Source organism: Gorilla gorilla, chromosome 4 (genome assembly GCF_029281585.2).
Source record: "Gorilla gorilla gorilla isolate KB3781 chromosome 4, NHGRI_mGorGor1-v2.1_pri, whole genome shotgun sequence".
Classification (NCBI taxonomy): Eukaryota; Metazoa; Chordata; class Mammalia; order Primates; family Hominidae; genus Gorilla; species Gorilla gorilla.
This window is the reverse complement of record NC_073228.2, coordinates 153,903,115-153,930,764: the sequence shown is the minus strand read 5'-3', so window position 1 is coordinate 153,930,764 and position 27,650 is coordinate 153,903,115. Positions and strand designations below refer to the sequence as shown.

The 27,650-nt window shown below is 52.3% G+C and overlaps 2 protein-coding genes across 7 annotated transcripts in view; one reads left to right on the top strand and one right to left on the bottom strand.

Moving 5' to 3' along the window:
• CSF1R (colony stimulating factor 1 receptor) overlaps positions 1–24,191 on the top strand; it is a 38,354-nt gene extending 14,163 nt beyond the window's left edge. For both annotated transcript variants that reach the window (XM_055386196.2, XM_019027186.4), the window contains 16 exons: positions 3,834–4,026; positions 6,762–6,877; positions 7,030–7,150; positions 7,269–7,459; positions 9,038–9,153; positions 15,531–15,657; positions 15,785–15,889; positions 16,407–16,517; positions 17,508–17,670; positions 19,790–19,878; positions 19,998–20,095; positions 21,044–21,166; positions 21,248–21,359; positions 22,043–22,142; positions 22,954–23,062; positions 23,160–24,191. In XM_055386196.2, the coding sequence (XP_055242171.1) occupies positions 3,834–4,026; positions 6,762–6,877; positions 7,030–7,150; positions 7,269–7,459; positions 9,038–9,153; positions 15,531–15,657; positions 15,785–15,889; positions 16,407–16,517; positions 17,508–17,670; positions 19,790–19,878; positions 19,998–20,095; positions 21,044–21,166; positions 21,248–21,359; positions 22,043–22,142; positions 22,954–23,062; positions 23,160–23,315 (2,030 nt within the window). In that variant the 3' untranslated portion in view covers positions 23,316–24,191. The remainder of the gene's footprint in view (positions 1–3,833; positions 4,027–6,761; positions 6,878–7,029; positions 7,151–7,268; positions 7,460–9,037; positions 9,154–15,530; positions 15,658–15,784; positions 15,890–16,406; positions 16,518–17,507; positions 17,671–19,789; positions 19,879–19,997; positions 20,096–21,043; positions 21,167–21,247; positions 21,360–22,042; positions 22,143–22,953; positions 23,063–23,159) is intronic.
• Positions 24,192–24,262: 71 nt separating this feature from the next.
• The window catches only part of HMGXB3 (HMG-box containing 3), a 52,604-nt gene continuing 49,216 nt past the window's right edge, over positions 24,263–27,650 (bottom strand). For all 5 annotated transcript variants that reach the window (XM_019027183.4, XM_019027184.4, XM_055386193.2 and 2 more), the window contains 2 exons: positions 26,930–27,139; positions 24,263–25,666 (listed from right to left, as the gene is read on the bottom strand). In XM_019027183.4, coding sequence (XP_018882728.3) covers positions 25,199–25,666; positions 26,930–27,139 — 678 coding nt within the window. In that variant the 3' untranslated portion in view covers positions 24,263–25,198. The remainder of the gene's footprint in view (positions 25,667–26,929; positions 27,140–27,650) is intronic.

Below are 27,650 nucleotides of genomic sequence, written 5' to 3'. Positions count from 1 at the left end.
AAGGGCCACTCTCCAGGAGCTTTCCCTTACCCTCTCCTGGGACCTCTCTCCCATCTTGGAGCTCTTACAGTGCATGGCTGCATTGGGTGCACCTTAGCGCCATTTTTTGTTTATTTGGGGATTGGGGTCCAGTAGCTCCCTACTGGACTTCATTTGTTCATTCTTTCATGCATTCCTTTATGGAAACATGAAAAGACAATGATCACCCAGTGATTATGGGGGAAGCACAAGGTGTCCTGGGAACACTGAAGAGTCCCCCCAACCCAGGCTTCGAGAAGGTGGCCTCTAAACTGGGATGGGAAGAAAGAAGGTGAGTTGGCCGGGCAGAAGGGTGGGAAAGGAAGGGGAACAACGCTTCTGGCAGAGGGAGGAACATATGCAAGGCTCAAAGGCAAAGAGAGCATAGATCATTTGGAACACTGAAAGAACTTGACAACAGCTGGGATGTGGAGTGGTGTGAGGAGTGGCCACAGGGGAGCAGAGGAGGCGGCAGAAGCCGGAGGTAAAGGTATCTTAAAGTGAGAAAGAATAACTGCATCTTAACCTATTGGGAGGTCATTGTAAAGAGGAGAGTGATGGGGTCAGATTGTACAGAGGAGGCACTGCGTGGTGGTCAGGAGCACACACTCCAGGGCAGTGTTCCAACCTGAGTCTGCCAAGGACTAGCAGGTTGCTAACCACCCTGTGTCTCAGTTTTCCTACCTGTAAAATGAAGATATTAACAGTAACTGCCTTCATAGATAGAAGATAGATTAGATAGATAGATAGATAGATAGATAGATAGATAGATAGATAGATAGATAGATAGGAAGTACTTAGAACAGGGTCTGACACAGGAAATGCTGTCCAAGTGTGCACCAGGAGATAGTATCTGAGAAGGCTCAGTCTGGCACCATGTGGGTTGGGTGGGAACCTGGAGGCTGGAGAATGGGCTGAAGATGGCCAGTGGTGTGTGGAAGAGTCTGAGATGCAGGGATGAGGAAGAGAAAGGAGATAAGGATGACCTCCAGGTCTCTGGCTATGGTGATTGGGTGCAGGCAGTGGCAGTCACTGGACTCAGACCCTGAAGCAAGGCAGGAGCTCATCGGAGTGGGAGCAGGCTCTGAGACATTTAGGTCTGGCCGTGCCTCATGTGTTGAATGTTATGGGAGATGGAGGTGGCGAGGAGCATGAGAATCATGAGCATCACTACCCCTAGAGTATGTACAAGGCACTGGACTTGCAGCAGATTGTGAGCTCTGCTGTGGACCCCAATCTGCACTGGGAGCTTTGGCAGGGTAAAGGGGAAGAAGAGCAAAAGCACAAGAATTCAGTTACAGCTTCTAATCCTGTCTGCTTTCTAGTACAGGCATACAGTCATCACTCAATAAATGTTTATGTTCATTCACACTTTGGGCCAGACACTGTTCTAGACATCAAGGATACAGCTGCAAGTGAAACAGATACAACAACCCCCGACCTCATGAAGTGTGTGCTCTAGCTGGGAGTGGGCAAGCAATGAGCCAAGTAAATTATTAAAAAACAAATTATATAGCATTTGCAGCTTCAGATAGGGTGTTCACCAAGGAAGATCGCACTAGAAAGCTGATATTTGAGCAAAGCCTTAAATTGCTGAAGGAGCAAGCCATGCGGCCATTTTGGAGAAGGGAGCTGCATCCTGCAGCAGGACTGTGCTTGCCATGTTCAGGGGACAAGTGGGCCAGTGTGGCTGCGGGGAGAGAGTGAGAAAAAAAGTGGTCTCAGATGAGGTCAGAGAGCTAAAGTGGGAAGGTGGTAGATCCCACAGGGCCTTGGAGGCCACTGTAAAAACTTGGGCTTTTTCTCCTGAGAAAGATGGGGAGCTGTGGGAGGGTTTGAGCAGATGAGTGACATGGTGGGGTTGGATGTAATAAGAATTAACAGAGCTTTCTTGGGTGTTGTTGAGTACTGTCTGTAGGGAGACAAGGATGGAAGCAGGGAGATGAAAGGAGGAGGCTACCACAGTGGTCCAGGCTGGAGCTGATGGTGGGTGGACTAGAGTGGTAATGGTGAAGGCAGCAGGAAGTGGTTGGTGTTTGGATGGATGAATGGACGAATGGATGGATGAATAATAGATAGATGGATTGTTGAGAGAGACAGAGAAGAGAAAAGCCTTGCCCCCAAAAGCTCACAGACTACTTGGAGAGAGAAGAAAGCTACCTGGAGGGAGAACCAGATGCATGAAGCAGTGCAGATGTGGTGCCTAATGAGTGTGTAGTCTGGAAGGGCAGCAAAAGTCGAGTGGAGTGAGAGGTTCCTGTGTCCTGGAGCACTGAGTAGAGACTCCCTCATGGGGGTGAATCTTAAAGGATAAAGGGGCTTCTATAATGAAAAGGAGGATGGGATTTCTGGTGGAGGAAATTGCTTGAGCAAAACCTCCAAGGTTGGAATGACTATGGTGTGTTCAGGGATGTTAGGAGACCCAGATGGGTGGAGCGTTGAGTGTGTGTGTGTAGGAAGGAAGAGGGGAGGTGGCTGGATGAGCACAGTGAGACCTGATTTGATTGAGGAGAGCCTTGAATGCCACGCTGAATAATGGAGGCAATGGGACGCCATAGAGGGCTTTTGAGTAGACATATATCAGTGTAGAAGGGTGAATTTCAGATATTTAGACAGAATAGAGTAAGGAGAGGAGCTCTTAGAAATCATCTAGTCCAGGGCTTGTGGCAGAGCCCTGAGGTTTTAAGAAGGCATGTCAGGGGCTACCATGACAGGCATGGAGAGGCTGAGTGAATTGGGGTTCTTGCCACAATTCCCTTGCCTGAGATTCAACAAGAGCAGCTGGATTACAATCTGTGCAAAATTTCATTAGGAGAACCTAGTTAGTAGCTGGGCGTGGTGGCATGCAACTGTTGTCCCAGCTACTCGGGAGGCTGAGGCAGGAGAATCGCTTGAACCTGGGAGGCGGAGGTTGCAGTGAGCAGAGACTGTGCCACTGCACTCCAGCCTGGATGACAGAGCAATACTCTGTTTCAAAAAAAAAAAAAAAAAAAAAAAAAACTAGTCAGGACTCTTTCAGATACAAGTAATAGAAACCAACTCAAACTGGCCTAATTAAAAGGATTTTTTTTTTCCTTATAGCTAAAAAGCTCATGGATATCAGCTTCAGGAACACTTGGATCCAGGTGTTCAGCTGATGCTGGAAAGAATCTATGACTCCCCAACTCTCAGCTCTGCCAGGAAGGCTTTCCCCTTGTAGGACTCCGACTATCCGCCTTGTAGTATCTGATCTAGCAACACCAGTAAAATGAGGGCTTCTCTTTACCCAGAGTCTTAACAAAAATCATAGAATTGAGTGTTATGGACTCATGGATTCATGATAACCCAAACCAATCACCGGGCCAGAGGGGACAGAGTACCCTCATTGGTTGGCCTGGGTTACACACCTACTCCAGAGCTATATTTGGAAGCTGCATTGACTGATTTATGACCAGAAGAAAGGGAAATGGATGAGGACATGTGAAATTGTGTGTGTATGTGTGTGTGTGTTTTCTTGCTGCCAAAAATTTTTCAAAAACTTGGAAAATCACAGATATATTCAATCTCTTCATTACACAAATAAGGAGATGGAGGCACAAATGGGGATAGGAATTTGCCCAGGTTCTCCTAGGGCTTCAGTGAGAAAAGTTTTGATCCAGGGATTCTGAAGGGGGTGGTGAGAAGAGGGGTGTCAGAGGACCTGTCTTGGGTGGTGGCGACTATGTACCTATGACGTAGCTGCTCAGGGACTGGATCAATGGGTGGATGACAAAATGGACAAATAAACAAGGACATCTTCCCACTAATGCCAGATGCTTGTGTGTTCTGCTTTCCAGAGAGTGCCTACTTGAACTTGAGCTCTGAGCAGAACCTCATCCAGGAGGTGACCGTGGGGGAGGGGCTCAACCTCAAAGTCATGGTGGAGGCCTACCCAGGCCTGCAAGGTTTTAACTGGACCTACCTGGGACCCTTTTCTGACCACCAGCCTGAGCCCAAGCTTGCTAATGCTACCACCAAGGACACATACAGGTACCACTTATCAGCTCCCGTCTACACAGCCCGACAACCAGATGGGGTATGCTTCAGCAAGCATCAGGACACTTGGCTCATGTCCCAACCTTGCTGTATGACCTTGAGCAAGTCCCTGCCCCTTTCTGGGCTTCGCTTTCCCTGACTTCATGGAATCCCAATATTGGTCATCTGTGTTTGAGATCTAGATGAAATTGACCTACCTCTCCATCCCACATCCTTGGGATAGTCAATGCCCCACCCAAGGATTCTACCGTTTCTTGGGAGTGTGCATTCTCATTGGTCCCTCAAGAACCCTCAGCCTCATTCATTTTCCTCTCTTGGGGCCAATCTAAATGCAGAAAACAGCCCCACTCATAGACACACTCCTGATAATGACTGCACAAGTTATCTGTTACATACAAAAGCTTGGAGGGAGGGGAAGAGGGAATTAAGATCACACAATCACAGATACATGAAATGTTCTTTAAAGGATTGTGATCACCCAGCCCCAAGAATTTCTCACTGGCTGCTCTTCTCTGCAAGCTCAAAACTCTTCCCATGAAGTGCAATCTATAATAACTCCACACCCCTCTTCTTCCGTCTCTCCACTCCCACAATCCTGTGTATTCCACACACATTTTAGAAATCTTTTTCCTGTCTGCTTGTGAACTGTGTTCTTGGGGTCTTGCTTTCTCATCCAAAGTGGCTTAAGCAGGTAGGTTCTAAATAAGAAAGCTTTGTGCCTAAGAGGAACACTCATACCAGGTATATCAGGTATTAACTCAGGTATTAAAATAGTTCTTTCTTTTCTTTCCTTTCTTTTTATTATTATTTTTAGATGGAGTTTTGCTCTTTTTGCTGGAGTGCAATGGCACAATCTCGGCTCACTGCAACCTCGGCCTCCTGGGTTCAAGTGATTCTCCTGCCTCAGCCTCCCGAGTAGCTGGGATTACAGATGCCCACCACCATACCCAGCTAATTTTTGTATTTTTAGTAGAGACAGAGTTTCACCATGTTGGCCAGGCTGGTCTCGAACTCCTGACCTCAGGTGATCTGCCTGCCTCGGCCTCCCAAGGTGCTAGGATTACAGGTGTGAGCCATCGTGCCTGGCCTGAAATAATCATTCATACCCTGCCCTTTCAGAACGAGACAGTACAGCTTAAGGGCAGCAAATACGTGGTGTGCATGCCACACTCACTCTCATTCTTGTTTCTGCAACTCTCTTCTGCAGAGTGTAGATGCGGCCTCAGAGTCCTCCTCAACACAGGCCCCAGGCAGTATTTCCAGCATAGTTGGCTCGTGAGAGATCTGTTTGTCATCCCTGTGTGGATCCCTTAGACAACTCCAAAACTCTTTGGGATTCTCGTTCTAGCTCTGGAAGCCCAAACCTCATTGATTCCCACAATCTTGCTTGTCAGTTGTCAGAAGCAACAAGGATGTTTTCTTGTCCTCATCTTCCTCCTCTCAGTTCCCTTCTGGTCCTTTCTGGCCAGGTCTCTGTCTTCCTCTCATTTAAAGCAGAAGTTCTGAATCTGGAATCTGCAGGCCCTTTGGAGGGGGTTGGTCCATGGGTCGGTTTAATGGGTCCATAAGCCACAGAGACATTGAGGAAAGGAACACGAGATCCCCTAAAACACAGTAGTCTGGGCCCATTCAGCACAAGGCAGACAAGCCCAGACACCAAACAGCCACAGAATTTTAGTTCATGTGATGGGTTGTTCATAATGGTGACTTTCAATTATCCAAAAAAGTCAAATTATTTTTAGTTAAAGGGGTTAGTTATCTCAAGAAGTGACCTGGGCAGAGGGCTTGTATATGCCCAGGGTCTGGCTGGATGAGACTGCTCTCTGAATACCATAGATTTTAGTCTAGTAGTAGCCGCAGACATTTCCCAAGCAAGAACTGGCCATTTGCTATAATTTTTAAAATTTTATTTATTTTGACAGTGAACTGGGGGACTTTTTAAAAAATGTATTTATTACCTAAACAACACATGTTCATTATGGACAAATTGTAAAATAGAGATTAAAGAAAGAATAAAACAAAAAATTTCCCAGAATCAGCCAAAGATGATTTTTATTGTTAGTTTTTGCTCCCGGGCCTTTTCTGTAATAAAGGGTACCATTAAATTGAGTGCCCACAAAGATTCAACTTCTGTGTCAAGCACCCTAAAAAAGCCCTTTAATCCTCAGGCCAAGCCTGTGAATTAATGACCATCGATATCACTCTCAAAGCAAAGGAAGTGAGGGATCAGAGAGGTTAAGTACTTGTCTAAGATCACACAGCCAAGAAACAGCAGCACCAGGACTTGAACCCCAGTCTCTGCAGCAACATGGCTCAGAACCCAGGGCCCTACATCCTGCCTCTTGTCTCTTTCTCAGTCCCTCTTGGCAAGGTTGGCACTTCAGGGATTTTTAGCAGGGATTGCAGCTTTCATGAAAGCTTAGTCCAGTGACAGTGGTCAGCGTAGGTGACCTGTGATATGCCTCCCAGCACCTTGAAGACATCATCTCTATTAAACCTCAGGAAAAAAAACACTTTCAGATAAGAAAACCAACTAAGGAAATGGGATTGGTGGTTTTTGCATGTCTCAATGGCACCCTGCCTGAGTATCTGGCTTACCCAAGGCCGTTGGGCCCTGAATATTTTACCAAAAATAAAATAAACCCCTTTAAGGCTGTTATCTGACTGCAATCCTGGTAGGGGACATACTAGGCTGGGGCTCACCAACACCACCTGATTCTCTCCTGCAGGCACACCTTCACCCTCTCTCTGCCCCGCCTGAAGCCCTCTGAGGCTGGCCGCTACTCCTTCCTGGCCAGAAACCCAGGAGGCTGGAGAGCTCTGACGTTTGAGCTCACCCTTCGATGTGAGTGCTGGGGCCGAGCGCCGCCTGGGGCGGAGGCCCTGGGACTGCCTGGAGGGATGGGGTTGACTGGGGCAGGGCACAGGGAAGTAGGTACTGGGAGATTGGGAGGTGGCGGGGAGAGTGTGACTTGGGGCTCCTCCTTTCTTCCTCAGACCCCCCAGAGGTAAGCGTCATATGGACATTCATCAACGGCTCTGGCACCCTTTTGTGTGCTGCCTCTGGGTACCCCCAGCCCAACGTGACATGGCTGCAGTGCAGTGGCCACACTGATAGGTAAGTGGGCTCCACTCACCTCCCTCACCTGGGCTCAGGGGCTGGGCACCCTGTGAGTGGGAGGGACATGCTGGCGCTGGCAACCCTGAAGCTCTGAGCCACATTCTGCTTTTGCCAGGTGTGATGAGGCCCAAGTGCTGCAGGTCTGGGATGACCCATACCCTGAGGTCCTGAGCCAGGAGCCCTTCCACAAGGTGACTGTGCAGAGCTTGCTGACTGTTGAGACCTTAGAGCACAACCAAACCTACGAGTGCAGGGCCCACAACAGCGTGGGGAGTGACTCCTGGGCCTTCATACCCATCTCTGCGGGTGAGTGGGAGCCTTCCCACCCGCACCACCCCCCCGCCCCCCCGCCCCCCGCCCCCGCTCCTTTACGCGGCTCCTCCCCCACCCCCCACCGAGGGAGCTGGGGTCAGCTCCACCTTTGGAGCAGATCCTAGCAATACCAAGGTCCACCTCTCTGGGCCAGTCCAAGCCCCTCCTGCCTGGCAGGTCCCCCGAAGCAGTAGGACAGGGTAGTCTCTGAGAAAGCAGAGAGAAAGCAGCCTGAAGAAACTGGCCCCCACTCTTGTCCCTGCACTCTAACTCATGCATTTATTCACAAGTATGTGCAGGCATTATGCACCGTGTGCCAGGGACGTGCCCTATGCAGGGAAGCAGTGCCTCCCCAGAGCTTAGAGGCTGATGAGGGAGGCAGGCAATGAGCAAGGAAACAGTCCATCTCCAGCTCAGGGCCAGCTCAGGACAGCCTTCTCCAACTCTCCCCTCTTGCTCCAGACACAGTCTATCCATTTGAGGTTGCTGTGCAAGAGGCTGCCCCGGGGGATGATGCCCGGCCCTGTGCACAACACAGGCTGCCTCTCTGCTTTACACAAAGACTCCTTACCAGCTAGTTCTGTGATTCTCAGAGGCCCACAGCATCCTCAGGCTTTTGACAACCAGGCTCTGGCACCCACTGTGTGCCAGACCCTGGCATCTGCCTGGCTCAGAGGTGGTCACTCATGTCCCCAGCTGCTGGCCTTGGAGCAACTGCTACCAGGGTCCAACTGCAAGCAGGTGCCTGCGGCCACGCTGGGTCTCACTGCTGGAGGTTGTATATTATAATAAAGCCAACATTTTGTTGAAGGCTTCTGCTGCGCCAGGCACTGTGTTAAGCTCTTTATGGGAATTATCTCGATTAACTCCTACAAACCTAGGAAATAAATAGAATTTTCCCTAGGCTCAATGTCACACAGCTCCCAAGTGGCACAGGTGAAACTTGACTGCAGATCTAAGTTACTGATCTGAGCAACGAAGTGGAAATTATGTTCTCCAAAACATCGCTAGAACTAGGAGTAGAGATTCTGGGAAGAGGAGACTCAGGGGCCACAAGCCTGGCTTGCTAGGCCCTCAGAAGGGCTGTATGATTCCAAAGGCATGTGGAGAAGCTGCAGGGGAAATGCAGGAGAGGAAGGTTGCTGTGTGACCTCCAGAAGGCCTTTCTGAACGAGCTTCCTGGAGGTGTAATGCATGCTCTTTGCCTCCCGTCACTGGGGGTGTGCATGCAAGCCATGGCTGGGCACCAGGCCAGGCCGCTGCAGAAAGGTTTCTTGCACTGGCAGAGGGTGAGACTGCATGACCCCAGAGGCTCCCTACCCCCAGCCACAGGAGGCTGTGACTCTGGACAGGGTTTGGGGCTGGGCATGAGCAGAGCTGAAGAGGCCGTCCTCTCTGCCCTTCTCTGGGAGGGTGTGCAGGAGAGGCTCCAGAGGCTTCCAGTGGAGGATGCTTCATTCAGTCAACAAGCATTTATTGAGCACCCACTGTGTTCCAGGCAGTGTGCAGGCCTGACCTCAGGGGGCTCGGAGGCACCCCTGCCTGCTCACTGCTTTGCTTCATGCCTTCCAGGAGCCCACACGCATCCCCTGGATGAGTTCCTCTTCACACCAGTGGTGGTTGCCTGCATGTCCATCATGGCCTTGCTGCTGCTGCTGCTCCTGCTGCTATTGTACAAGTATAAGCAGGTGAGCCGGAGCGAAGCGGGGCTGCCAGGTGCCTGAGTGAGCCAGATTTGGATGGTACCCCCAGGCTGCATGGATTCACCCTTCCTCCTCCTCAGCCAGTCCATCAGCTAACAGCTCTTTAGTGGGTGCCTACTGTATGCCAACATGAGCCGGCTGCTGGGTGGCCTCTGAGGCTCTGCCCTCATAGCGTTTACTGTCTAGTGCGAGAGACAGGTGCTAATCAAATAGCCATTAAAGCAAGGGCACACCTGTAATCCCAGCTACTTGGGAGGTTGAGGCAGGGGGATTGCTTGAAGCCAGGAGTTAGGGACCAGCCTGGGTGATACAGCCAGATCCCAGCTCAAAAAACAAACAAAAAGCCATGAAAGCAAGAGCATGGATTATAGAGTGAGAGGCTATGAGGAGAGGAATGGCATTCTGAGGCAGCGCAGCCCTGGGATCCTGTCTCAGCCCAGGGGTGTCCTGGCACCCAGCACGGGGCAGAGGAAATGGATATACAAGCGTGGTGTCCCCTGGGCCAGGCCTGAGCCCTGCCCTAAGAAGCACATGGTCTAGTGAAGACGAGGGCCTGAGACCATCATCCTCTTCATTATTTCATGTTACTGTCCTATTAGCTAAAGCCACAATTTAGTGCATGTTGCGTATAGTGTGCTTCCTGTCACTGCCTGCTCAGTATATGACAGTGACTTGAGGGGCATTTTTCTATAGCATGTTACCTACATCATCTCATTTAATGCCCTCAGCAACCATTGTATGCAGCTAGCATTAGTCTATTTTACAGAGTTGTAAACTGAGGTTCTGAGAGGTTGGGACAGTTGCCCTTGTCTACAGCTGGTCAAAGGCAGAGTCTGGTTTTTAACCCTGAAGGAGGACTCACTCCAAAGCATGTCCCAATCATTATGTGAAACATTGACTCATCTTATTTTACCCTCACAAGAAGCTGGAGGCAGGAAGTATACTAGTCAGTATCTTACCCATCAGGAAGCTGAGGCTCAGCAAGGTTTAAAAAAAAACCCCAAGGGGCTGAGGGATAGGGTTGGCACTCGGCCCCAGGGGCTTCTGTCCCTAGAGCCCATGGCCTCCACTGCCTGCCTGCCCACACAAAGACCATGTGCAATGTGATCAGAAGCTGAGAGGACCAGGCCAGAGGGCTGTGGGAGTTCAGAGGTGGACGGACTTTTCAGGCTGGTGGGTAAGGGAGACTGCCTGGAGGAGGTGGCTTGGCATTGGTGGGATGGGCTTTGGAGGATGAGGGATGCAGCAGGGGAGATGAGACTAAGGGAAAGGGTATCTCTGGGGGAGAGGGCAGAGTGTGCAGAGGTGCAGGTGAGGGGAGGACCAGGGTGGGGTTGGGGGTCTGAAGGGTTGGACCCCACCCTGTCGGTCCAAGGCCATCAGTGGGTTTGAACAAGGGAGTGGTGTGATCAAGGACTGAATGACCCGTCTTGTGTCCCCTTGGCTACCTTTTCTTCCCCACACCCCCTTGGGGCTTTTGTGAGAAGAGGGCTTGAAGTGGGCAGGGTGGGAAGGATGTTGGGGGAGCCCCAGGGGCACATGGATCGGGATCTCTACTCCTGCCAGCACCCAGCATGAGAAGGCTGCTCTGAGGGCAGCCCTGGTCAATACCTCCGGATCTAGGTCCAGCTCTGACACTGTTTTGCCATGTAACCTCAGCTGACTCGCTGTCCTCTCTGGGCCTTAGTTTCCCCTCTTGTACCATGGGTCTGGGTGCTCTTTAACAGCCCCTCCTCCTCTGACATGCCAAGAGCCCACTGGTGGTCTAGTTTAAGAACCAGAAACTTGGACTTCAGTGAATCTGGGTCCAAATCCTGCCTCTGCCAAACTCTGGCTATGGAATGATGAGAAAGTTGGTGTGTCTAAGTCTCTTCTCCATTTGTAAAATGGGATCATTAACAGCCTGTTGTGAGGGATTCCGTACCACAACGCACATAGAGGACTGAGCGGGGTGCTGGACGAGACAGTCTCTGTGATGGGAGCTGCACACTCTTGTCCCAGGAGGAAGTTCGTTGGGGAACCAGAGTTAGCTCATGCCTCTTGGGATGGTGGAAGGAGGGGGAGGCCTGAGGTTGGGCATCATCTCCTTGACTACATACCCAAAGCAGTTGTTTGGCCCAGCCCACCCACCTCCAGGGACAGGACCTTACTCACTCTCGGGGCCACCCGTTCCTTCTCTGAGCAGCTCCAATGTTTGCAAAGTTCTTCCTTACATGGAACTGAAAACTGCCTCGCAGTGCCCACAGAGCTGCCAGGACAGTCATGCAGAGATTCCAGAGAAGGGCCTAGGGCCCCCTGTGGCCCTTTCTACCTTGGGCTGGCCAGCCCCCCTTGGCTGTGGTTTAGGAACTCTGTATCCCCTCTCCACGGGACCATTTTTGGAACATGTCACCTCCACACTTCCTGTCCAGGAAATTCAGCTGCCCCTGGAGCCCATGCAAGGCTGCGAGAAGACTTGCAGCTACCCTCCTCCCCTACACCCATTCACAGACCCTTTAGCTCCAGGCCGAGGTGTCCACCCATGGGACCGGACTTTGAGGGGTCAGGATGGTCATGCCCGTGCTAAGTGCCTGCCCTCCCATCCTCCTCTGCCTTGCCCCATGAGGTTCGGAGCCTTGCCCCTTCACTGGGGACTCAGCCCAGCCTCTCCTCATTGCCCAGGCCTGGGGAAAGAAGTGGCCTGTCTGTGGGGAGTGTTTGTTCTGCCTCAGGGCTGAGTCATCACCTTTCTGTCCCCCAGAGTGACCACAAGGGGGGCCGTGGGGGAAGAGAAAAGGGCAGGAGTCAGCAGGCTCCCCTGGAGGAGGAGGCGCACAGGGAAATGGCTGAGGCAGCAGGGAAGGGAGGGTCCAGGGAGGCTGCTGGAAAGACTACGATTCTGGGGGCTGGAACTGAGCTCTGAGGAGCGACAGGAGGGTCCCCAAAGATTCCGCTGGGAATTGTTCAGATCTCCACCTTCCTGGGATGGAGAACATCTACTCACCCAGAACCAGCAGGCCTAGATGGGGAGGGGACCGGGACTTTGTCTCCATGCCCCCTTTGGTGGGGAGGACGGGAGGAAGGGAAGAAGTTGGGGGGTGGGCCTGGGGCTTAGGCCCGTTGCAAGGAATGAATGGGGTGATGTGCTTCAAGCATCTAGCCCAGCGCCCCACTCCCAGGAAGAGCTCAGGAAGAACTCGCTGCCATCATGACAATTACGTCCACCCTTCTCAGGAAGCCTCACCCATCCCCACCTCTTGACCTCTCACTCATAGTTCTTTGGAAGAGAGGCTGCCTCTGGGTAGACGCCCATGAGCCCTTTCCAGGGATGGCACAGGTGCCCTGGGAGGTTTACATGCCCAGCAGGGGCAGGGGAGGGTTCCTGAGGCAGGCAGAAGGCAGCTTGGTCCACTTCCAGGAATTAGGAGCCTAGGATTCAGAAATCTGAGAATCCAGCCAAACCTCTTCCTCCTTGATCCCCTCCCTTTCAACAGTGCCCCCTGCCCAGCTGGGGGCAGGGAGGGGCTGACTCAGCCCAGCTGCAGAGGGACAGAGGAACAAGAAGTGGTGAGAAAAAACAGTCTTAGCCACAGAGGCTCCTAGAGATGGAAGTGGCCAGGAGAGGTTGAAGAATCCCCTCCTCGCCCTGTTGCTGTCTTTTGGGCTGGGAAGGCACCGACGGGCAGGATTTGCATCCTCAGAGGCTTGGGAAGTTCTTCTCTCTGTGTCCCATTTCAGACTCTCTCCCAAGCTATAACACAGAGGCTCTGAAGTTCACCTGCAGTCCGCCCTTCAGAATCAGAGCCTGGAAGTTAGTTCCTTCAATTTCTAATTGCAGTCTCTTCTCCCTAACTACCAGCTAGAAGTTCTTCCTGATGGTTAGCTGGAAGCTTTCTCCCTGTCTCTCTCTTTAAAAATGTCCACATTTTATTTTTGATTCAGGGGATAGATGTACAGGTTTGTTGCATGCGTATGTTTCGTGATGCTGAGCTTTGGAATATGGATCCCATCACCTGGTACTCAGCATAGCACCCAGTTTTTCAACCCTCGCCCGCTTCCACCCTCCCTGCTCTAGTAGCCCCCAGTGTCTGTTGGTGCCATCTTTATGCCCATGCATCCTCAATATTTAGCTCCCACTTATAAGTGAGAACATGCGGTATGTAGGTTTTCTGTTTCTGTGTTAATTTGCTTAGGATAATGGCCTTCAGCTGCACCGTGTTGCTGCAAAGGACATGACTGGAATCTTCTCTCTCAACCAGGACTTGCAGCTAAAGGCCAGCCTCCTCCCCAGCACCGGTCCACACTTCCTTTAAGTTTCTAGCTCGGGTGCCCAGGGAAGGAGCCCAGCTGCAGGCACAGCCAAGCTTGTCCCATCCCCAAGGCCTGGCCGGAAAGAGTTGCTCTGCTGACCCAGGGCCTCAGTGTCCTCCACCGCCCCAGCCCAGCTTCCACTTTCCCCCTCAACTTGGTCTTCCATCAGCATTTCTTATGGGCAACCCTTAGCATGGTACTCCCCCTCAGCAGCTGACCCCTGGGCAAGAAACAGGGGCAGCCATTCCTCCTCCCCACATCCCAGGGCTTGCCTCCCGTGGCTGGGTGGTAACAGCATGGAGAGCCTAAGGAAGGAAATCGGGTCTTTCCAAAGGTGCTGGTCCTCCAGAATCTATCTAGTGGGCAGCGTCTCTCTTTCTCTCTCAAAAAGGTAAAGTCAAGGCTGGGTGTGATGGCTCACGCCTATAATCCCAGCACTTTGAGAGGCCAAGGCAGAAGGATTGCTTGAGCCCAGGAGTTTGAGCCTAGTGAGCTATGATCATGCCACTGCACTCTGGCATGGGTGAAGGAGCAAGACTCTGTCTCAAAAAAAAAAAAAAAAAGTCAGATGGTGACTCACCTGTGTCAAACTCTCAGGGTCTCTCACTGCCCGGCCAGGAATGGTAGCTCATGCCTGTAATCCCAGCACTTTGAGAGACCGAGGCAGGCAAACTGCTTGAGCTCACGAGTTCAAGACCAGCCTAGGCTGCGACAAAGCCCCGTCTCTACAAAAATTAGCCAGGTGTGGTGCCACATGCTTGTAGTCCCGGCTGCTTGGGAGACTGAGGTGGGAGGATGGCTTGAACCTCGGGGGTCGAGGCTGTAGTGAGCCAAGACTGCCCCCACTGCATGCCAGTCTGGGGGACAGAGATCCTGTCTTGGAAAAAAAAAAATCCCAAAAGGGAACCCACTCACCTTATCATAGCCCTCAAGACCTTCCTGTTTCTGGAACCTGCCCCCCACTTCCCTCAAGCCATGATGGCTGCCTTCCTATAGCTCAAACTTGCCAGGATCATTCCCATGTCAAGAATACAGCATTTCCATGCACTGTTCCTGGAAAATTCTTCCTCTGATGGTCACATGGTGGGCTCTTTTAGGGGCCTTCCCTGACTTATCTTACTTTATTTTCTTCATAGCACCACTTGAGAATTTCCTAGATACATATTTATTTGCGTTTAATGCCTCTCTCAGCCACTAGAATGCAAACGCCATGGAGGGGCAGGGACTTTGTCCTGTTCAACTCTGAATCAGCGGTGCCTGACACAAATAGATGTTCAAGAAAGTATGTGGATGGGCTACTATTATTCAGCCTTAAAAAGGAAGGGAATTCTGACCTATGCTGCAACATGAATGAACCTTGAAGACATTACGCTGGGTGAAATAAGGCAATCCCAATAGACACATGCTGTGTGAGTCCACTGAGGCGCAGTGCCTAGAGCAGTGCAATTCACAGAGACAGCAGAATCATGGTTGCCAGGGGCTGGAGGAGGGAAAGGGGAGTTGCTTTTTAACAGGAACAGAGTTTCAGTTTTGCAAGATGAAAAGAGCTCTGGAAACTGGTTGCACAAGGTAGAATGTAATTTACTTAATACTACTGAACCATACACTTAAAAATGGTTGAAATGGTAAATTTCATGTATGTTTTATCACAATTAAAAAATATCTATATATTTGGATGGGAGGTTGGGTGGGTGGATGGATGGGTAGATGGATGGACAGATGAACGGATGGATAAGATCTCAAGTTCCACCCTACCTCCTGGCTCAGGAATTACCAGATTATCAGAGATATCAGGGCCCTCAGAGGTTGTCTTGTCCAAGATCTTCAATACACAAATAGTGAAACTGAGGCTTGGAGAAGGGAAGGTCACACAACAGGGCAGAGTCAAGCAGGAACATGCTCTCAGTGCTATGTTCATGAGACGACCTCTCTCAGCCCAGAGCAGGCCTTGCCCTGCCTTCTCCCACTGGGTGCCTTGGGACTGCCCACACCCCTGCTCTTGGGGGTCAGAAACAAGGTCCAGGAACTGCCTGCCAGCCCCGACTGCCATGTGCTCCCTTCCTCTTCTGCAGAAGCCCAAGTACCAGGTCCGCTGGAAGATCATCGAGAGCTATGAGGGCAACAGTTATACTTTCATCGACCCCACGCAGCTGCCTTACAACGAGAAGTGGGAGTTCCCCCGGAACAACCTGCAGTTTGGTGAGATGGCAGCTCAGCACTCCACAGCTTCCTATCACAGGGCCTGTGGGGGTTGCAGGGAGCCCATGGGCCCTTGGACAGAGGCCCTTTGGTGCCCAGGGACTTAAGGGACCTGTGTGCGTGGCAGGTAAGACCCTCGGAGCTGGAGCCTTTGGGAAGGTGGTGGAGGCCACGGCCTTTGGTCTGGGCAAGGAGGATGCTGTCCTGAAGGTGGCTGTGAAGATGCTGAAGTGTGAGTGAGGGGAGGGGATGAGGGAAGGGATGGGGGGTGGTAGATGCTGGGGGTGGGCTGGCCCTGGTGTCACAAGAGGCATCACACTCATTTCAACCTGTTGAAGCCTGGGGGACAGAGCTCAGGGGTGAGGACTTGGGTTTTCTTGTGAGCTCCAGGCACCCTCTGACTCCTGGCTCCAAGAAGGTCTAGGTCACCCTTTAGTTGTGAAGGGGCTTCTGACTGAGCTCCAAAAAGTCTGGGGGTGCAGAAAGGCCATCTATGGCCGTGGCCTGGCCACAGTTTGGCTTCCTGTCACCTGAAGACCAGCTCAGTGACAGGCTCATCCCTCCTCTCTCTCTCTGCCATCTGTGTGTCTGCATTTTTCCTTCTCCTCCTTTTGGCTTCTGGTCACTCTGGGTCTTGGGGTATGCCCTGCTTTCTCCCCTGGGTCTCTGCATTTGGTCCCCATGTATCTGTGTGGTGCTCTGTGTCCTGCCCTCTCCCTGTCTGTGGGACCTGTGGTTCTTCCTCCCAGCCACGGCCCATGCTGATGAGAAGGAGGCCCTCATGTCCGAGCTGAAGATCATGAGCCACCTGGGCCAGCACGAGAACATAGTCAACCTTCTGGGAGCCTGTACCCATGGAGGTAAGGGCCTTGGGGTTCCTGGGGCCAAGGTCTTGGGGCCTCTGGGGGATCTCAGGGCCCCAGGGTTACCTTGTTCCATCTTCCCCTTTTCAGGATCCTACTGCTCCAAGTGTCAGTGGGATCCCGGTCACAGCATCCCTTAAACTCCTGGGCCCATCTCCTGGACTAGTCAGGAGCTGCACGGGCAGCCTGAGGTATAGAGAGAGACTGATAGGGAGCATCCCTTGGAGGAGGAGATGAATGTGCAAGCTCCTAGGCCCTGCTTCCAGGGAGCCAGATCCTGTGGGTCTGGAGTGAAGCCCCCCGCCTACCTCTTATGAAGCCTCCATTCAAGGATGCTTGGACACTCTCCCCAGGGCCCACAAAGGTGCCCCGGGCTTTGTTGGGACTCCAAGTGCCCCACATCCTCTTCACTGATAGCAGCTTTGACCTACACTGAGACGCCATAGCTTTCCTTTGAAGAAATAATTCTTGGACTACATTTTTTTTAAGGTTGTCTTTTTTTTCGTTTTTTGTTTTTTTTCTTGAGACGGAGCCTCACTCTGTCACCCAGGCTGGAGTGCAGTGGCGCGATCTCGGCTCACTGCAACCTCTGCCTCCCAGGTTCAAGCAATTCTCCTGCCTCAACCTCCTGAGTAGTTGGAACTACAGGCACGTGCCACCATGCCCGGCTAATTTTTTTGTATTTTTGTAGAGATGGGGTTTCACCATGTTAGCCAGGATGGTCTCAATCTCCTGACCTCGTGATCCACCCACCTTGGCCTCCCCAAGTGCTGAGATTACAGGCATGAGCCACTGTGCCCCGCCAAAGCCATCTGTTTTAAACAGATGGAACTACTGAGGCACAAGGAAACTTGCTCACAGAGCCGAGGTTAGAACTCAGCTATGCTGAGTCCCGGTCCAGTGGCCTCACTGCCCCCAGTCTCATGCTCCTGTTCATGCAGGGGAGCACTCAGCACCTCCCTCACCCCACACCCTTGGCTGCTCTAGGCCCTGTACTGGTCATCACGGAGTACTGTTGCTATGGCGACCTGCTCAACTTTCTGCGAAGGAAGGCTGAGGCCATGCTGGGACCCAGCCTGAGCCCCGGCCAGGACCCCGAGGGAGGCGTCGACTATAAGAACATCCACCTCGAGAAGAAATATGTCCGCAGGTAGCCCCGGCAAAGGACAAGAAAAAGGCCAGGTCTGGGAGGCAGGACCCGAGTCTGTCTTCAAAGCCAGCTCAGGGTTGGATGGCTCATGATTGCGTGGCTATGCGGCCCTCACCTGCCACCTGTGTCATGGGAAGTAGCCACCACAGGTTTTATGGGCATCTCTTGTTTCTCTACTCCTTTTCCCCTTCATTCAACAAATATTTGAACACCTACCGTGTTCTGGGAGTGTGGAGGGCAAAGATGGGCAGCTCATAATCTGGTGGAGATATGCATCAATGAAATCACCACCCAGTGTGTGTAAAAGATCAGCCAAGATCTGTGCCTGGAGCCCTAGTAAGAGATGGGCAGATGTGGCCGGGCGCAGTGGCTCATGCCTGTAATCCCAGCACTTTGGGAGGCTGAGGTGGGCAGATCACCTGAGGTTGGGAGTTCGAGACCAGCCTGACCAACATGGTGAAACCCCGTCTCTATTAAATATACAAAATTAGCCGGGCGTGGTGGCGCATGCCTATAATCCCAGCTACTTGGGAGGCTGAGGCAGGAGAATTGCTTGAACCCAGGAAGCAGAGGTTGCTGTGAGCTGAGATCACACCATTGCACTCCAGCCTGGGCAACAAGAACGAAACTCTGTCTCAAAAAAAAGAGAGATGGCTCTGTTGTCCTGTTGCTGTGATTCCTGGAAGCCATCCAGAACAGAGCCATCCAACAGACAGAGCCACATGGGGAACCAAAGAGAGGAAGTGGGGAGATTCATGTCACACATGAGTCAGGGTTAGAGGTGGAGCCTGGACTAGAATCCTGCTCTCTTGACTTCCAGTCCAGGAGTCACCCAAGCCACACTGCTGTCCTGGAGGTCTCTGTCTCAGGGGCTTGTGGGGTCAGGACAGGATCAGAAGAAGGGTGTACATTGTGCCCTCATCCTAGATACTGTCAGCTGCCATGCCTGGGGAGGCAAAAGAGAAGGAGGCCATCTCCACCCAGGGCCCTAAAAATGGGGGCCTGGCAGCATCGCTTCCTCTTCTGATTCCGACACTTCTATGAGGGTGGCACACACTAGGCCTCTGAAGATCAGATCAAAATGAGCACCAAAGGAAAGTATTAGCTTCCATCTTCAAATACGCAGATGGGGAAAGTATTCCCAGAGTGGGTAATTTCGAGGGCAAATGGCCTGTAAACCAACTCTGCCAAAAGGATTCCAGGCTGTTAACAGAAGCATAGTTTCTACAACAAGGGAGCGGAAGGTTTTGCCATGGTCAGATCATAAATAAAACATCGGTTTCTCCTTCTGGGAACACTAGAATATGGACATTGTCAAGGTACACATCTCTAGCGCAGAGGGGACAGGAGGGAGAGAGAAATCCTATCTGGCTGGAACGTTAGGAGCAGTAGTGCTTCAGTCTACAGTAGTGCTTCTCAAATTCTCTACCCCAAGTATGCTCTCATAGGCATCTCTTGAGGACTGTTGGAAGTGCACCACCTCAGGCCCATCCACCCAGGCCTGCTGATTCAAAATCTGCATTGCAGAGATTCCCGGGGTGATTTATCTGCACATGAATTGGAGCTTAAGCAGCACTGCTCTAGACCAGTGGGCCTCAGCTTAGGCTGCACTTTGTGATCACCTGGGAGATTTAAATCTGTGAATGACTGTGTTGTCCCTAGAGTTTCTGAAGTATTAGTAATTAGCCTGATCCTAAAAGCTCCCGAAGTGATTTTAATGTGAAGCCAGGGGTGTGAGGCACTGTCCAGAGAAGAGAGGACTCAAGGGGCCCTAGAATATGCCCCAATTCTAGTAGCGCTGTTATGGGGAAGAGGACTCCAACTTCTCTGTGGCCCTTGAGGGTAGAGCAGGGGCTAGGAGGAAAATCTCAGGGGTAGATTGGCATTAGAACAGTGAAGAACTTTCTCACAGCAGAGCTGCCCAAAACCAGAATGGGTTGTAAGCTCCCTCATCGGGGACAGCCAAGCAGAAACCAATGCTCACTCGGAGTGTGGCAGGAGGTTTCTTATCAGAAAGGGAGGTTCCAGTTGACCATGGGGTGGTGGGTGGTCAAGGCCTGAGCTGAGCAGTGCAGTGATGGGGACTGACCTCTGCCCCCCAACCCTCTCTCCTACGTAGGGACAGTGGCTTCTCCAGCCAGGGTGTGGACACCTATGTGGAGATGAGGCCTGTCTCCACTTCTTCAAATGACTCCTTCTCTGAGCAAGGTGAGGCGGTCCCAGGGCCAGGCCCCATTTGCTTGATAACAAGGGAAAAGGAGAAGGGGCTGCTGGGGTGAGGGGTGGGGAGTGTGGCAGGGCTGCCCTGACGCCTCTTCCCACCCTAGACCTGGACAAGGAGGATGGACGGCCCCTGGAGCTCCGGGACCTGCTTCACTTCTCCAGCCAAGTAGCCCAGGGCATGGCCTTCCTCGCTTCCAAGAATGTGAGTAGGAACCTGGCCCTGGCTCATAGCCACCCAGGTCTGTGTTCCGGGGAGGCTGGATGAGTGACGATGGGGAGGAGGAAACGGGAGCCTGTGAGGGGGTAGGGGAGGAGACAGAGTACGAGAGAGTCATTTGGGCAGCAGCTGCAAGGATGAGTGGGAGAAAGCTGTGCCCAAGGCTGGAGCTCCGGGGCTGGGCACCTGTGTCCCCAGTGTGAAGATGAGGAAGGGTACCAGGCTTTCTTCATTCGTTTTTACTAAATAGTGTATAACAGACAACAGTTGTCTCTGCTCATGAAGCACACGGTCTGGTGGGGATGATAATGGAAGCTTCCTCATAGAATTTTGGGGATATTAGATAATGTATAAAGTGCGGTCAGCCTAGGAAGAAGTGCCAGGGAATGGGAGCTCTTGCCATCTTCCTCAGAACAGATTCGGGAGTCAGTGGTTTGATTGTTGGCTCTGCCACCTGCTCTGTGACTTTAAGCAACTATTTAAATTCTGTGCCTCAGTTTCTACACCTATAAAAATGGGTATAACGATTGTTTGAAAAGAAAAAGGGTTCAACGTGTGCAGAGTTTAGGGAAGGGCCTGGCAGATAGCAGCTGCTGTGATCAGAAGTAACGGTAGGGTTTGGAGACTGCTCTCTGCACGGAAGCCCTTCGCTTCTGGGGCCTGAGCAGACCAGTCAGAGGACAAAGGGTGAGAAGGGCCATGGCTGCTCAGGGTAATGGGGGTTTCTAAGCATTAAATGATCAGATCACGCTACACATTCTCAGATCCTGGGCCCTGGTAGAAGGTATAGACAAGGGTTTGTGGTAAAGGACCAAAACTGTTGTTCACTCCAGCAGGGACCCCAAAGCCATCTGGGGCCCTCCCTGCCATCCTCCTCACCTCAGGCTCAGGTAGGAGAAGGCCCAAGACTAACCCTGCGGTGCTTTCCCTCAGTGCATCCACCGGGACGTGGCAGCGCGTAACGTGCTGTTGACCAATGGTCATGTGGCCAAGATTGGGGACTTCGGGCTGGCTAGGGACATCATGAATGACTCCAACTACATTGTCAAGGGCAATGTAAGTGCTGGGAGGGCTTGGGCCAGGCTGGGGAGGGGGTGAAGAGTCAGGGCCCAAAATAACTGGGGACTGTCATCCCAGGCCCGCCTGCCTGTGAAGTGGATGGCCCCAGAGAGCATCTTTGACTGTGTCTACACGGTTCAGAGCGACGTCTGGTCCTATGGCATCCTCCTCTGGGAGATCTTCTCACTTGGTGAGCCACTGGGCCCACTCCAGGCAGAGCCTGGGGCTGGCTCCTCTGGTTGCCCCACTGGTGGACAAAGCTGTTTGGTGCCCAGGACACAGCGAGGGTTGGTGAGAGTGCAGGAATGGGCAAGGGCTCTCGAAACCCAGCATCGTGGCTCCTGCAGGACTCAGCAGACCCTCTGCCCCTGACAGGCGCTCCTTTCTGGCTCTTCCCTCGTTTGTCTCTGCTCAGTTGCTGCTACCTGTTATCCTCCTTTGTCACTGTTTCCCTCCTTTGTCTGAAATCTACAGACCCTTGGAGATGCAGCTCTCTACTACTAGGCTCTAGTAGAACTGCCATTTCCTGAGGACTAGGCACAAGGACTTGTACTCAGTTCTTAAATACGCTGCTCCTACACCCTCATAACCACCTGACTGTCCCCACTTTAACAATACACAACTGAAGCTTTGGTCTGATTCCAAAGCCTGAGCAAGAATGTTTGGTGTGATAAGGCCTGGATGGAGGCTCACACCTTCCTGAAGCCTAAGCCTGCCGCACACTGGCTGGCACACAGGAAGCACTGGATAAGAGTAGCTGCTGTTGCAGTGTTGTCAAGTGGGACCCTTTAAACCCAGTCTAAGATGTGTGGGTGTGCGGGAATGGGGAGAAGACAATGGGCATGGCCTCTTACCTGATCTTGGCCTTTGCAGGGCTGAATCCCTACCCTGGCATCCTGGTGAACAGCAAGTTCTATAAACTGGTGAAGGATGGATACCAAATGGCCCAGCCTGCATTTGCCCCAAAGAATATGTAAGCGAAGGGATCCCAGGGAGGGAAAAGGACACCCCAGGCTTTCGCTGGAAAGGGATGGAAGGCTGTGCGGCCCTGATCTTTCCCTGTCCAAAATGTTCCAGGGTCAGACTTTATCTCTCCCATAGTGGACACAAGAAGCCCCTTTTGAGTTCAAGCTATGGGGGATGTTCTCAGAGAAGCAGCTGTTCACTAGGGCTGGTCCTAACCGACCACTTTTCCTTTCTTTTTTTTTTTTTTTTTTTTTTTGGGACAGCATCTTGCTCTGTAGCCCGGGCTGGAGCGCAGTGATGTGTGCGATCATAGCTCACTGCAGCCTCAATCTTCAGGGCTCAAGCAATCCTTTGGCCTCAGCCTCCCAAACAGCTGGGACTACAGGTGTGCACCACCAAGCCCAGCTATTTTTAAAAAATTTTTTAGTAGAGATGGGATCTCACTATGTTGTCCAGGCTGGTCTGGAACTCCTGGCCTTATGCAATCCTCCTGCATCAACCTCCCAAAGTGTTGGGATTACAGGAATGAGCCACTGCACCTGTCCCTAAACTTAGACTTTTAAGAGATTATTACAGTGACCCTGAGGATACCAAAATGGCCTCATCTGTCAAAATGAGGGTGATGAAAGTACCCTTCTGCAAGGGTTACTGTGAGGATTAAATGGTAAAGCATGCCAAGGACTTGGCATAGGTTTTATACTAAACTTACTTTGACTGGGTTTGGGGACCTCTGCTGGGTAGGTCTCTCTAGGGGTGTGTGTTAATGGCCCCTGGACCCTAGGGAGCTGCCCATGGGCATCCTCTGTCCTATCTCCCAGATACAGCATCATGCAGGCCTGCTGGGCCTTGGAGCCCACCCACAGACCCACCTTCCAGCAGATCTGCTCCTTCCTTCAGGAGCAGGCCCAAGAGGACAGGAGAGAGCGGGTGAGTGGGGTGAGGCTTGGGGTGGGTGGCCGGTAAAGCAGGTTGGGCTGGGCCTGATGGATCTGGACTGACAGTTTCTGGTCCCTCCCACCCTCAGGACTATACCAATCTGCCGAGCAGCAGCAGAAGCGGTGGCAGCGGCAGCAGCAGCAGTGAGCTGGAGGAGGAGAGCTCTAGTGAGCACCTGACCTGCTGCGAGCAAGGGGATATCGCCCAGCCCTTGCTGCAGCCCAACAACTATCAGTTCTGCTGAGGAGTTGACGACAGGGAGTACCACTCTCCCCTCCTCCAAACTTCAACTCCTCCATGGATGGGGCGACACGGGGAGAACATACAAACTCTGCCTTCGGTTATTTCACTCAACAGCTCGGCCCAGCTCTGAAACTTGGGAAGGTGAGGGATTCAGGGGAGGTCAGAGGATCCCACTTCCTGAGCATGGGCCATCACTGCCAGTCAGGGGCTGGGGGCTGAGCCCTCACCCCCCACCCCCCCCCCCCACTGTTCTCATGGTGTTGGCCTCGTGTTTGCTATGCCAACTAGTAGAACCTTCTTTCCTAATCCCCTTATCTTCATGGAAATGGACTGACTTTATGCCTATGAAGTCCCCAGGAGCTACACTGATACTGAGAAAACCAGGCTCTTTGGGGCTAGACAGACTGGCAGAGAGTGCGATCTCCCTCTCCGAGAGGAGCAGCAAATGCTCACAGACCATGCTCAGCTCAGGCCCCTTGGAGCAGGATGGTTCCTCTAAGAATCTCACAGGACCTCTTAGTCTCTGCCCTATACGCCTTCTTCACTCCACAGCCTCACCCCTCCCACCCCCATACTGGTACTGCTGTAATGAGCCAAGTGGCAGCTAAAAGTTGGGGGTGTTCTGCCCAGTCCCCTGTCATTCTGGGCTAGAAGGCAGGGGACCTTGGCATGTGGCTGGCCACACCAAGCAGGAAGCACAAACTCCCCCAAGCTGACTCATCCTAACTAACAGTCACGCCGTGGGATGTCTCTGTCCACATTAAACTAACAGCATTAATGCAGTCAGCCTCTGGTTCTTTGTGCCACATGAGTACCTGCAAATTCCCTGGAACGTCTTTCTTTCCTTCCCTCCTTCACATGAAGTGACGAGCTCACAGCTGTGGAGCTTGACCACACTGTGCCCCATACGATGTGCATGGAATTGACTCCTGCTACACCAAAACCAGATAATTTAATAAACTTTATTCTTGTTGGGGGAAGAGGGAGGGAAAAAAAGCCACCTACTCCACTCAATAAATTAACACATGGCCAATTCCCAGGCCCTAAACAAACCTTGGGCACTTGAGCCAGTCCTGCTGTTTCCTTATGGCCCAGTCTGCTTCCCCTTCATAGAAGGGAGTTTTTCCTACTGCTGCTAGGTTATGTCATGACCAGGGACCACATCCCCTCTGTGGAGAGGGTCCCAGGCCCGGAGAGGATATTGGCTGCAGCAGCAGTGGCCAGGGAAAGGAGGAAGGGGATGCTCTTCCTCAAAGCTTGGGGTGGAGAGGACAGTGCTGGAAGAGAGCTGTGGCTGACTGTTCCTCCCTCCTCAGCTTCCCCCAAATGTGGGTACAGGAAGAGCAAGAGAGAAATGCATCCCTCCTTCAGGGAGAATCAAGAGCCCAAAGGGACCCCTAGAGTTAATGAGGCCACCCAGGCCCCTAGTCAAAGGCAACAGGCTAAGCAATTCATCAGACTGAGGGGGCTGAAACCAGGGCTCCTCAGGGGCGGGAGAGACCTCAGCAGCCTTCCCACCTAGTGCTGGGGCTCACGCCTTAGCCCACCCAGGACCTCCACCCTGACCCACACAGCAGGCCCCACGGAACCCACCAGCTACCAGCCTTTCCCTCAGCCTCCCCTCCATTAAACATACCGTGTCCCCCAAGTGCTCTCTCGGGGCCAGAAGAGGTTTCCTGGTACCACTCCTGACCCCTGGAGGGTTGAAAACTGAGGACCCTGGGTCCCACCATGCTCAGGGAATGGAAGCTCTTTGGTCAGTCCCAGCAGTCAGAGGCCCTCCCCACAGGAGACCACTTCTGCAGGTCCCCTGGATAGCTCTGCCTCAGGCAAGGGCCTCACTATGGCTTGAGAGATGGTGTAGTCCCTGTACAACAGCCTGGCTTATTCTGCCACTGTGGCCACCTCCTCTTCCTCACCCTCCTCCTCTGTCTCTGTCTTGATCTGAGCAACTCCAAGGCGGTAGAGGGTGTCACGAATGACCACCTCACCAGGCTGGCAGCTCTGTACAATGTCATGGATCTGACGATTGACAATTTCGCGGCTGGTGAGGAAGTCCATGAGGCGGTTGTAGAGGTAATAGTGAGTGGCATTGTCGAAGGCAATGGGCCGCTGGCGGACACTGTTTGGTTTGCTGTCCACGATGGAGGCCAGGATGGTTGCGTAAGGTGCCAATTCAGGGCACAGGGCCAAGGAGTGGTGCCCAGCACTGGGGTCACCAGGATTGGGCTGTATGCCTGCATGGACAATGCGCCGCATGGCAGTCTTGGTGACTGGGTGCTGGATAGAGTGCTCAGTTTCTGTCATGTCCACAGTATAATGCTGGTCCAAGAGCTCTGGGCAGGACACACACTACAAGAGAAATGAGAATGCATTTTGACAAGAAGGAATGACTAAGGTTGGACCCATCTGGTGATGAGAACACTCTAGGCTCAGCCAGCCCTGTTTGAATCCTAACATCACCATGTACTGTGTCTTCTAGGCCAACCCCTGCCCGCCAGTGCCTCCATTTCCTCATGTGAGAACAGGGACAGTAACAGTGGCCACCTTCCAGAACAGATGTTGGATTACTTATGCTATTATTGCCCCCGGTCCATTCAGGCCAGTGGCTACAGGGGAGCAGAAAGATCAGGCTCTGACTGAGGTTAAGACACTTTTCTGGAGTCCCCAGCATGCTCATGGAGCCAGTGAGCCCCAGGGAGTAATGACAATAATGACTCCTCCAAGGCAAAGCCAGAGGCCTTCACTTCCTATAATGCATCCTGGCTGGGGCACTCAACCTTTGTTATTCTTCCCTTCTTCCTAATTATCAGTTCTGACATCTATTTCAGCAAAGGCCAAAGGCTGGCCTGCTGGCCTTGGAGGGTACATGACTGGTGAGAAATACTGTCTGGTACAATATACCAAGACACAGAGACAGGGGCTCTGCCACTAATCTGCTGTGTGACCCGGAAAAGTCCATTTCCACCTCTGGGCCTTAGCTTCCCCTTTTAATAAAAGGAGAGGGTTGGATAAGATGAGTGTTTTCTAAACCAGTGTATCTTCAGATCACAACAGGCATGCCATACAGTGTTATCCATGGTCAACTAAATGTAAGACATGGTGAATTAAACTAATCCAGGGCTGGCTGGGGCCTTTAATATGTCAGTGTGCACAATGACTCTCAAAGGTGGCAACTTTCTAGGCTTCTCTGAAAGGCAACCTCTTTTAACACAAGGTTTGGGATATCCTGGGCACACTAAGTGATATGCTGTGGCATCAAACAGAGGGCTTGGTCAGTAAAAACTTACGGAGTAGGCTGGGCGTGGTGTCTCATGCCTGTAATCCCAGCACTTTGACAGGCTGAGGCATGTGGATTGCTTGAGCCCAGGAGTTTGAGAACGGCCTGGGCAAAATGGCCAAACCCCATCTCTACTAAAACACAAAAATTAGCCAGGTGTGGTGGTGTGTGCCTGTAATCCCAGCTACTCAGGAGGCTGAGGCACGAGAACTGCTTGAACGTGGGAGGCAGAGGTTGCAGTGAGCCGAGATAATGCCCCTGCACTCCAGCCTGGGCGACAGAGCAAGACATGGTAGGCTTGAGGAGACATGGCAGTTCCTCAGGAGGTGACTCACCACAGGTGGCTCCGTGGGGCTAGAGAAACAGCCCTGGTTCCTCCCCCACATCTGGTTAGTCAGCTCTGGGTAGCAGAGGTCAGCACACAGGGCCACTGACGTGGCCATATCTACCACATAGACAGGCGGCCAGTGGCGGGAAGAGGCAAGCAGGTCCACATGGTCACGGGCACTCTCACCTCGCACAAGATACTTGGAGCCGCAGACCACCTGGGAGATGAAGGGCGGGGGCGCAGGGTTAATTAGGAAGCCAGTCTGCAGAGAGTGTACAGTTCTCACTCGCTTCTTCCCAGGAAGATGAGCAATCAGCTTCATGGCCGAAGCCATGGCCATCCTGCCAGAGCCCATGGCATGCTGCTCCCTTCCTACTTCTGTCCTTAAATGAAGTCACCAGCTCATCCTTGCCCTTCTGAGAGACAGCTGGGAGCATCCTGTCCTCAACTTAGGCTGAAAGGCACCTCAGAACATCTTTCAAAACCCCACTCTCTCCACATCACCTACCAGTTCACTATGCTAGCTACACAGCAGCAGCAGCAGCTAAGAGCTGGTTAAGAATGGAGATGCCTGGGCCCGAGGTCAAACCTAAGAAACTAAGGTCTCTGAAGTAGGGTCTAAGCATCTGTATTTTGAGCAAGCTCCCCACCAGACCCCAGTGGGCTTGTTGCCCAGATGGAAATCCACAATGTAGCCTAGTAAACACCTCCACTGACAGGGCCCCCCA